Source organism: Emiliania huxleyi (genome assembly GCF_000372725.1).
Source record: "Emiliania huxleyi CCMP1516 chromosome Unknown EMIHUscaffold_16, whole genome shotgun sequence".
NCBI classification, from domain to species: domain Eukaryota; phylum Haptophyta; order Isochrysidales; family Noelaerhabdaceae; genus Emiliania; species Emiliania huxleyi.
This window is the reverse complement of record NW_005200982.1, coordinates 1,080,712-1,091,615: the sequence shown is the minus strand read 5'-3', so window position 1 is coordinate 1,091,615 and position 10,904 is coordinate 1,080,712. Positions and strand designations below refer to the sequence as shown.

The 10,904-nt window shown below is 64.1% G+C and overlaps 3 protein-coding genes across 3 annotated transcripts; all 3 read left to right on the top strand.

The window, feature by feature from the left end:
- Window positions 1-3,942: 3,942 nt before the first annotated feature.
- On the top strand, window positions 3,943-4,500 carry EMIHUDRAFT_57479 (hypothetical protein; the record flags this gene model as incomplete). Its single annotated transcript, XM_005785644.1, has 1 exon — window positions 3,943-4,500. A coding segment is annotated over one exon (558 nt), but the record flags the coding sequence as incomplete, so codon positions are not given.
- A 952-nt stretch (window positions 4,501-5,452) lies between these two features.
- EMIHUDRAFT_434132 (hypothetical protein) lies at window positions 5,453-6,853 on the top strand. The gene is given in 6 exon segments (XM_005785643.1): window positions 5,453-5,715; window positions 5,791-5,847; window positions 5,927-6,055; window positions 6,138-6,212; window positions 6,227-6,236; window positions 6,328-6,853. The coding sequence occupies 6 exon segments, from the start codon at window positions 5,509-5,511 to the stop codon at window positions 6,681-6,683; spliced, it is 834 nt and encodes a 277-aa protein (XP_005785700.1). The 5' UTR covers window positions 5,453-5,508; the 3' UTR covers window positions 6,684-6,853.
- Window positions 6,854-10,318: 3,465 nt separating this feature from the next.
- Window positions 10,319-10,534, top strand: EMIHUDRAFT_49271 (hypothetical protein; the record flags this gene model as incomplete). The annotated part of the gene is made up of 1 exon (XM_005785642.1): window positions 10,319-10,534. A coding segment is annotated over one exon (216 nt), but the record flags the coding sequence as incomplete, so codon positions are not given.
- Between the last annotated feature and the right edge of the window lie 370 nt (window positions 10,535-10,904).

The window sequence follows — 10,904 nt, the reverse complement described above, 5'->3', positions numbered from 1 at the left end:
TGCCATGGCCGCCAAAGGTCTTCATCATCCGCTTGCCCACCAAGTCAGTCCGCTGCACCTTGCGTCGTCGCGAGCTGAGAGCTGATAGCACGTCTGGTGCCCAACCCGCGGGGTATTGAGCGTCACGCGCCACCCGGAGCTCCTCAGAGTGAGGCGCCCCGGGTGCCCCCCCACCCCCCCCACCCCGCCCCCCGGGCACCCGACCCGCCCTCAGCTCTCAGCTCCCCACCACGCAAGGTGCAGCGGACCGACCTGGTGGGCAAGCGGATGATGAAGACCTTTGGCGGCCATGGCACCTTCGTCGGAGATATCGTCTCTTACGACCCGGAGACGGGATGTTACCAGCAGGTCACCTATGAGGACGGCGACAAGGAGGGCCTCTCGCGAGCCTCTGTCCAGGCTGGCGTGCGGCGATTCCAGGCCCAGGCAAAGTGATGCGATCCGTCTCGCCGAGGCGCGCTTTTTTGCGTCCGCCTCGGTAGATGTTAGAGACTTTGTGCGTTTGGAGCAGTGCGGACTGTCTGTGCAGAGTAGAGTGGGGTCTCACCCGTTTAGTTGATTTGTAGTATTGTTCTGTGTGAGCGGTGGTGCCGCACAGGCCGCTCTCCCTCGCCTCGGCGGTGTGCGGGTGGTGCCGCGGCGTGGCGCGGGCCGGGGGCGCGCGGTAGGCGTACGGGGCCGCGTGCGCGTGGCCCGCCCGGTGGTGCCCCTGGCTGGGTCGGGCAGCGAGCTACCCCCCCGGGACGGCGCATCGCGAGTGAGGCCCCGGGGTGGGGCAGGTGAGGGAGGGGGCGGGGACGGCCGGGCCCCGGTGAGCCCCGGGTGAGGCCCGACCCCCCCCCGTCCCGGGGCTACTGTGATAAACACATTAAAGCGCTCACATGCAGTTCCTGCAGTTCGAGACTGCGACCCATCAAGTCGTCGAGTGGCTGCCAGTTCGAATCTCGTTGGGACCGGGGTTCGACTGGCTCCATGAGGCAAAATGGGTTGAGAATGGTGAACAAGTACACTGGCCGGCGCTCTCATGGGTGGGTCCCAGCCCCTGTCTGTAACACACGTGTCACCAAGATATTCAAATATCTACACGGCGAGGTTGCAAACAGTGAATATGAGGTGCGACCTGCGGCATCCCTTTCCCTGCCCGCGGTCCTACCACCACCCGCCTACCCTGGAGGACGTCAAAACCAATCGCATCGGCCGAGATCACACGAGACTTATTCACAGCAGGGGCACAGGCCGATTGGTTCTTCTATTCACACCTCGGTAATTGCACCGACCACGTCGCCGTCAGCGCCCCCAAGACTCGGCGGACAGCAGGCACGCCCGACCAGATGCCTAACCACCACGCACGCTACCCAGAAGGCGCTGACTCGTATATTTTTCGAGAGCGCCTTCGTTGTTAATAGTACAAACCCAATGGTCCTCTGCGAGCGGTCCTTCGTTGCAGTCGCGCACACGCACACGCCATGCCGCACCGCGCGCCCGCCCACCGCCCCGCCCAGGCGGGAAAGAGATGAGGAGATGGGACAGCAAAGGAGGAGCACGAGCACGTATGGGAGGGTTCAGTAATGCGCCTTCAACGGAACCTTCGCGGTCGAGTCGCCTTCTCCTCTCGTTCCTCGCTCCGACGCAGCCATCTGTCTACCATCCTAGTCGCCCCTCGCCGCTCAAGTAGCGCCCGTCCAACCCGTTCACTATGTGCTTGTTGACTTCAGCATCTCGGATCGCATCCACCCTTGCTCCACCAACAAAACATCGCCACCCAAAAGGTCCCGTCTGAAGTAATGTGTGTGAGTGAGTGCACACACACACACACACACACACACACACACACACACACACACACACACACACACACACACACACACACACACACACACACACACACACACACACACACACACACACACACACACACACACACACACACACACAACACCAAACGCGACAAGGAGGGCAAACCCACGGGGCGAGTGGACTGCTTCAAGGCCGTCGGCACCTTCTTTGGCGACCCGGAAGCCTGCAAGAAGGAGCTCACCGCGCACCTCAGGAAGAAGCTTGCGCCGCTCGACGTCATCGACACGATCGTCGACACTGACTGCGTCACGAACACCTCGCAGCTCCGCCTCAACCTCGTCCAACGGATTGCCTGCGCAAAGTCCAAAGACCAAGTACATTGCCGGCATCACGCCGCCCAATGTCGCGTGCGACGCTCTCGAGTTTGCGCACAACCGCATCCGCAAGTCCTTTGAGAGCATTGCTCGCGCCGACGCCTCGCCCCAGGCGCTCCGCGACCTCGCGTGGCTCCAGGCGCAGCTGCCGACCGAGATGGGCGGGTGCAACATCGACACCGCCTTCACGCGAGCCGACAGCGACTTCGGCGTCCTCGCCGCCTGGGCGGACGCGATGCGCGCCCCGGCCAACGCGCCGGTCGTGCACGGTGACAAGGAGAAACCAGAGCTCACCCGGCAGTACAACGAGGGGTACAAGGTCGACCTCGCGGAACCCCACGCTGGCCCGGGAGGATGCGATGAGGTGAATGAAGTCAAGCTCTGGACGCCCCTCCTCAAGACCTCCTCGGGGGCGGGCGTTGGCAACGCCTCGAGCGGCGGCACGCCCGCCTCCGTTGGCCACTCCTACGCCTTCGGCAACACCGAAGAGAAGGCCCGCCGCCTAAACATGGGCTGCAAGGCGCGCGGGCAACCCGGCCAACCCTTCGACCACAAGAACGGCCACGGCTACGTCAAGGCGCATCGCGGTTTCTACCACGACGCGATCTTTGTCAAGCGCAACAACTTCAACCTGCTGCTCCACGAGACGTTCGGCGGCGGCTTCTCGCCCACCGCCGTTCTCAAGCTGCGCCGCCTCGCGCGCAAAGCCGCGCGCGGCAGCGTCGACCGCACGGCCTACTCGCCCAAGTACTCGCTTTCTTTTATGTCCCACCATGCAGAGCGCATCTCTCTCTCTGTTGTGCGAGGCGTGAACCGCGCCATTCGCTCTCACCTGGCAACCCTGTCTGCACGTCTCGCGCGCGCGTGAACAGGGCTCCAGGCCCCAAATGACGTGTGAGTGTTAGAGTTGTTTGGTATTGCTAAAATCGTAGGTTGTTAGAACGGTGAAGAACGGCCAGGCCGGACCTGGACACCAACGCGGTATGGGTGGACGCTAGACAGATGATGACGACACGCACGAGCGACACGCAGACAAAAAGGCTCACAAGAGCTGGCTGCCACCCACCCTGAGTTGGCGTACACTATCACGTAATTTCTTTTGGAGATCTGGCGCGGCGAGAGTTCTGAGATCTCTCAGCTAGGCGAATGTGTATGGAGATGTTGCCCTGGAGGGCTATTTGGGGGGGGCTTCGGCGACTACATGGAGCTGGGTAATGGAGGAGGGAGCGGGGAAAGAAGGGGGGGGAGGGGCTTGCGTTCGTAGCTTTCTTTTGGCGCAGCGTCCCGAAGGCGATCGCCGAGCATGCAGTTCGAGGGCCGAGACTTGCAGGGCGTGGCGCTGCCGGCGATGCTGGCGGGCGCGAACCTCAAGGGATCTGACCTGCGCGGCGCGGATCTCGAAAAGGCGGTGCTGCAGGAGGGGTATGTTTTCGCCCCGCCGGACGTGGAGGCCCTCGGGGGAGCGGCGCTCGGCAAGGCGTGGGGTGAGTGGCGTGACAATTACGACAATTACTTCAAGCCGGCCGAGGAGGGGGCGGAGGAGCGGCGGGCGGCCGTCCTCTCTGGCGCCAAGCTGGCCGGCACCAACCTGCGGGATGCCGACCTGCGTAAGGTGATGCTCGACAACGTGGAGGGGTCCGAGGGCGTCGTGCTGCTGGCGGTGGAGGGGAAGAAGGGGAAGGAGCTGGGCGAGGCGTGGATGGAGTGGGGCAAGGCGCTGCGGAACGAGCCGGGCGAGTCGGTGCGCTTCGCAGTTCTCAGCGGCGCGCAGCTGCAGGGGGCAGATCTCCACAGGGCACAGCTGCAGGGGGTTCGACTCAGCAGGGCGCAGCTGGAGGGGGCAAATCTCGGCTATGCGCAGCTGCAGGGGGCAGATCTCCAAAGGGCGCAGCTGCAGGGGGCAGTTCTCCAAAGGGCGCAGCTGCAGGGGGCAAATCTCAGCAAGGCGCAGCTGCAGGGGGCGTATCTCCCCAGGGCGCAGCTGGAGGGGGCAGATCTCTGCTGGGCGCAGCTGCAGGGGGCAAATCTCTGCTGGGCGCAGCTGGAGGGGGCAAATCTCTGCATCGCGCAGCTGGAGGGGGCCAACCTCTACGAGGCGCAGCTGCAGGGGGCATCTCTCGCTGAGGCGCAGCTGCAGGGGGCGAACCTCGGGGATGCCGACCTGCGCGGCGCCGACCTCACCGGCGCCAACCTCGCTGGCGCCAACCTGAAGAATGCCGACTTGCGCGGCGCAGTCCTCATCGGCGTCAACCTCGAGAAGGCCGACCTCGAGGGCGCCAAACTGCAGGGCGCGAAGTTCGAGCGCGCCGTCCTCGCTGGCGTCAAGCTCATCGGCGCCAAGTTCTCACCCTTCAAGCCGCCCGAGGTGCGCCCTCCGAAGCTTGCGCGGGCGTGGCGGCTGCGGGCGGTCGGCGGGCAGGCCGCGAAAGGGCTCTACGCGGCGCTCGCCGGAGGCGATAGCGACGGCGGCAGCGACGACGAGGGGGCGGAGGAGGAGGAGGAGGAGGAGGGGACGGCCACGAACATCGTCGCCAACGCGCTTGAGGCGGGCGTGACGGCTTTCGTGAAGGCAGCGGCGCCGGCGCTCGAGCTCGTGGAGGAGATCATCGGCAAGCTCCGCGCTGCGCTCAACGGCTGCATCGCCGTGCTCAAGGCCGCGGGGGACTGCGACAAGCCGGCAGAGTTTCTCTGCGACGCCACCCGCAAGCTCGTGCGCTTGCTCGTGTCGGAGCTGCTGCAGCCGCTGCTCGCTGTCTGCAGCGATCCTCCCGACTCTTGGGCCTCGCTGCGAGAGGGCGTGCTGCAGAAGCTCGAGCCGCAGCCCAAAGAGCTGCTTGGCAAGCTCGCGGCGTCGATCGCGCCGTCGGTTGAGCCAGAGTCGACTGCCGAGGCCGAGCCGCCGCCGGCGGCGGCGGCGGCAGCGGCGGCGGAGGGGGGCGAGGCCGCGGGTGAGCTCCTCCGAGAGCTCTTGCGCCTGATCGCCGAGGAGGCGACCGCCATGCTGCCGGCACTCGAGGAGTCCGTCGAGGCGGTCGTGTCGAAGACCCTTCAGATGCTGTCATTGCACGTCGAAGACGTCGAGCTCGGACTCGTACGCGATTTCACAGCCGTCGCAGACCGCCTCGAGAAGCATCTCGAGACGGTGCTGATCGAGGAGGGGATCGGCAAGCTCGTGTCCAAGTTCCTGCTCGGCCGCTGCGGTGCGCCTCATCATAATGCTGTTCCTCTCGATAGAGAACAAGCGTTGTGTCTGACGATGAACGGAAGTCTATCAATAGGCGCTGTCCTCGAGAAGCTGAGCGACGTCGCCTCCGAGCAGCTGAAGCTGGCGGAGCAGATGGAGAAGACGATCGCGGCGAAGGTCGCTAGTGTTGGCGACGCCGCGAACCAGAAGCTGCTCAAGTTCGTCGGCGGCGAGGGCAGCATCAAGAGCCGCGTCGTCAAGTCCGTCCTCAGCGCCGCGACAAAGTACGAGGTCAGCGCCGGCGGCTTCCAAGGGAGTTTCGACATGCTGCGGCTGGCCCTTCGCCGAAGCCCGATCCGGGCCCGCACCCCCGTTTTTTTGCCCCCCCTCCCCCCCCCCCCCCCCTCCCTAATCACACATGCCTCCGATCCGCAGCTCAACGTCGACGACAGCGAGCTGACGTACCTGCTCGACACGCTCGTGAAGCTCGAGGCGCGTGCTGATAGATTACTCATTTGAGAGAGCACGTCTCCTCCTCACAAACCTCCCCCCCCCTCCCCCCTCGGAACAGGCGCTGGAGGTGAAGAGCGACACGTGGAAGGACGCGGCGTCCACCTGGATGTCCGTCCTCGAGCTGCGGCGCAAGATCGGCGTCGAGCGCGGCATCGCCGTCATCGACTGCATCGCGGGCGACCAGAAGGTTCGCTCCACTACTCTCCTCCCGGACGCTCCTCGTTCACAGTCAGTGTCCACTGACTCGGTTGCCCTATTCCGTTCGCTAGGTGCTCGACGCGCTCGGCGCCGCCAAGGCGCTCTTCGACATCGAGGGCGACGCGCCGCCCGACGTCTTGGCGCGCCGCTAGACAGAACTCGCCCTCTCTTTGTGACCGCAACAGCGACTGAAAGTGGAACGATTGCCCTACACGGCGCGATCGACACTCAGCCCCTCGTGACAGCGCCGCTCTCGGCCCTCCCTCCGCCTGCAGGCGCGGCTCAGCAAGGCAGCCGGCGGCCACATCCGCGCCAACGGCTACAGCTACCGCAAGAAGATCAACCTCGAGCTCGCGCGCATCCGCCGCGTGCGCGACCTGCAGATGCGCGGCGTGGCGCTCGTCGGGACGGCGATTGCGGCTGCGCTCATCTCGACCTTCAACTACCTCTACTCCGTCGCCGACGGCGTGGAGCCGTGGTGGCTGCCGCCGGCCGTCGTGCTCGGCGTCCTCTGCGTCCTCCTTCCCGCCGCGGCGGTCCTCGTCTACCTCCACCTCCTGCACAAGCGCAACTCGGCGGGCTCGAGGCTGGGCGGCGGGCTCGGGCACGGCGCCTGAGCTTTCTCCACCGACCCCGGGAGGAGGGCCGCGCCTGGCCCTTAGTTCCCTCTCTGCCGCCGCCGCGGCCTGTGCAAGCCTTGCCTGAGGGCTCGAGGCTGGGCGCGGCGGGCGCACAGGCGCTACGGACCTGAACGCGCGGGAAACGGGGATGTGACGCACTCTAGCGCGTCTAGGCTCTGGGCATGTCCGTCTAGGGTACCATACTTCCGGAATAGGCCGGTGTGCTATGATGTAACATACTTCCGGGCCGGTGTGCGGGGAGCGAACCTTAACGACCGCCCAGAAGCTTTCTGAGCAAACTATCGGGCCGGGATCATCAGCATATGTCCCCTCCACAACATCGTGGGCGTTTGAGCGGTATTTGAGGAGCACCGCCACTCTGAAGTTCGGCCGGGTGGTCTGCAGACCCCCTAGTGGGGGAAATGGTGATTTTTGAATGAACGCCTCGCGCAAAACCACCGCTACCATGCTCCAGATGACCCTTGTGGGCTATCATAAACACCCAAGATCACGCACTAACTCTAAAGTGGGCCCGAGATATGCCCGTCAACCCACGGATTTTTTCTGCCCGCGCGGGAGCCTGGGCCCGGCGGCGCACCAGCGGTCGTAGACGCGCTTCCGAGCTTCGCGGTGAAGGTACGCGCTTCCGAGCTCCGCGGAGATAGAGCCCATGCCCCACGCACTGCGCCAAAGAAACTTGACCTCGCTGAACGGTCGGCACTCGTCCGGGCCGCGGCAGTAGGAATCGTCGACGCAATTGATGTCAAGCGCCCAGGGCCATCGTGGGGCGCCTGAGCTGCAGACGCACCGCCGCACCACGGGATCGGGCGTCGGCAGCTCCGGGAAGGCCGCCTTGAGCCGGTGGATCGCGAGCCTATAGCTGGCTCTAACCGCCAGCCCCCTCGCCTCAGCCTCTGCTGCCTCCGTCAGGTCGTCGTACTCCTCGGAGAGATCGGGAACTACCCAGTCGCCTAATCTTCCTCGGCCGACAATCTTCCCATATCTCACGCAACTCTCGAAATCGCGGGCCGCCACCACGGCTTCGGCCGCGAGCGTGGAGCCGAATATGCCCTCGGGCCGCGTGTCGCCGACCATCAAGCAGTAGTCGTCCACCTCCCGCGCGACGATCACCATCTCCTCCTTGGTCTCGCTCTCGAAGGTTTCGGAGTCGTCATCGCGAAGCTGATCCAGCCAATAGCGACCGCCCTGCTCGAGCAACCGCCGCGCCACCGCCGCCTCGTGCTCTGCCGTCATGAGCAGGAGGCGGTTCGCCGTCTGATCTGGCGCTGCCGGCTCGACCTCCATTTCCGACTCGCTGTGGGGCTCGGCGGGCGGCTCCGGCGCCTCGGTGGCGACCGTGGGCTCGGAGGTCGCCTCGGGCTGCCTGTGGATGTTGTCGTTGGCTGAGTTCTTCTGCTTCTTGCCCGTTCGGCCGAGGCCTCGGTTGCGAGGCATCTCGGTACACGCGACGGCAGCACGACGTACGCGACGAGGCCGGCTCCTTGATGGCGACCTGCAGCAGGACGGTGCGCATGTTAAGAGCGTGGTAGCGAGCGCATCGGGCCTAGCCCGGGGCCGTGGCGTGTACCGAGAGGCTTGTCTACCGAACACTTTTGGTATGCATACCTGCCCAGAGAGCAGACCAGAAAAAATTTATTGCCAGAGTGAGCCATTTCCCCCACTAGACCCCCCCCCCCGGAGCAGCAGAGGCTCCGTGGGGTCGAAAAGTCGACGCTGGGAGTCGCACTCGTCAAGCCATCGCAGCACCACGCGGTCCGCACGTACCGCCCACATCCCCTCAACCGCTGAGAAGGCGCAGATCGACCGCAGGGCCGCGTAGTCGTCGTTAAGGAGCGGCTTTTGGAGCCGTACGAAGAGGTCCCAGACGGGCGAATGCGGTTTTTCGATGACCACGCGCGATGTGGTATCTGCTTTTTGCTAAAAACGGGCCGCCTAGTGCAGCATCACTAGCAAAACACGCAACCACACTGAGAGCTCCACACTAGCCGGTATAGGCGAGCACCGGCGGCCTCACCGTCGCCGCTCGCGGCGGAGCCGACGGCGGAGCCACGGGCCGGTGCGACCTTTTGGGAGACGTGTCATCCGTCCCGATCGTGACCAACCAAAGCCACCCCCTCTTCGTAGACCCCATTCTGAGTGAGGGGTCCTGATTCCAAAGCCGCTCCCAGCCGCACCCGCCAAGCACCTGCCGCCTCCATCCACCTCCGCCTTCAATCTCAATGTCCCACCCCCCTGCGCGCGGGCCTTCTAGGCCCGCGGGTAGTCTCCCCCCATCCCCAGGGCCTCCAGGGCTCGCACCTCAACCTCTCATAGACCAGCGCAAAGCGCCATATGTGATATGAGATATGACGTAATTAAATTCTTCTCAATAACAAGGTCTGTGAATACCCCCCCCCCCCCCCCCATCCCCAGGGCCTCCAGGGCTCGCCCCTCAACCTCTCATAGACCAGCGCAAAGGGCCCTATGACGTATTTTCTTCCCAATAACAAGGGCTGTGAATGCCCCCCCCCCCATCCCCAGGGCCTCCAGGGCTCGCACCTCAACCTCTCACAGACCAGCGCAAAGTTCCAGGGAGGTCCTCTTAGCGCCGGTGTGAAGAGGGCTCCACGAGAGCATCATGAGCGGCGAGGAGCCCACGCTACCGCCGGGCGAGGCGGCGGAGGACCACAAGCGCGAGCGCGAGGCGGAGGAGGTGGCGGCCGACGGCATCTCAAGCGTCAAGCGCCTTCGCTCCGACGTCGACGGGGCCGCCGCGTCGCCGACGGCAGACGCCGAATCCGCGGCGCTGGGCGGGCCGGGCGCGCCCGCAGAGGCGGCGGCCGCGGGCGGCGCGGCCACCTACGTAGGCGGGCCTGGCGCGGGCGCCGCGGGTGCCGCGGTGGCTGGCGCCGCGGTGGTCGGCGGCGCAGTTCCGGCGCCCATCTCGTACGACGCGGCTGCGGCGGGGCTGACGTCGATACCAAACACGCCGTACTCGTACGACGCGAACGCGGCCGGCCTGACCGCCTCCCCGGCCGCGGTGACGGGCGACCTCGCGAGCCAGGTGCTCAAGCTGCTCGTTCCGGAGAAGGAGACGGGCAACGTGATCGGGCGCGGCGGCGAGCGTCTCAAGGAGATCCGGACCGCCACCGGCTCGCAGACCTACAGACACTTCCCAGACACTTCCTAGACACGCGTTGACTGACGGTTGCCTTTGTGAGTGGGGTAGGCTCGCACATCCACATCTCCGAGAAGGAGGAGGTGATCCCGGGCACGCGCGAGCGCATCTGCACAATCACCGGCTCGCTGCAGGGGCTGCTGCAGGCGCAGCACTACATCTCGGACATCCTCGCGGATTGATAGTTAATAATTAATTAACTAATAATTAATAGGCGCAGCACTACATCTCCGACATCCTCGCGGATGAATAGTTAATAATTAATGAACGAATAATTAATAGGCGCAGCACTACATCTCTGACATCCTCGCGGAGAACAAGAGGGAGCGGCAGATGAAGGACCTACCTCCGGGCGCGCCGCCGCCGGAGGAGGCGCCGCGCTTTGCCGCAGGCTGCTTGGAATGGTGAAGAAGTCACACTGACGGACAGTGGCCTGGCACGGTGTTCACAGGAGCCGCGCGTGCTGAAGCTGCTCTTCCCGCACAACTCTTGCGGCGTGGTGATGGGGCGAGGCGGCGAGTTCATCCGGCAGCTCATCACCGCCACCGGCGCCTCCGTCCGCATCTCGCAGCCTTCCGAGATGATCGTGGCGACGCAGGAGCGCGTCGTGACGATCTCGGGGAACGTCGCCGCCGTCGACGCCGCGCAAGACGCGATCTTCCAGAGGATGGCGCAGGCGGAGACATGGGGAGATATGGGGAGATATGGGAGATATGACGCAATCTTCCAGAGGATGGCGCAGGCCTCCCCCCCCCCCCCTTTCTATTTTAGAATCCTTTTCAATTTTTTCCTTTTCACCCCTTTTTCTCTGATTTTCTTTTTTTCCCTCTCTTTTTTCTTCAATCACTTTTTTTTTTCAAATTTTTACTTCCTCTCTCTATCTCCGCTCTCTTCTTTCTTATCCTCCCTTCCCTATTTCACTTCATCCTCTTCACGCCTCTGTTTTTTTCATACTTTACCCTTCTCCAATTTCATTGCTTTAATAACTCTTCTTTTCTTGTTCCCTCATTTCCTTCCTCTCTATCATTTTCCTTTCTCTT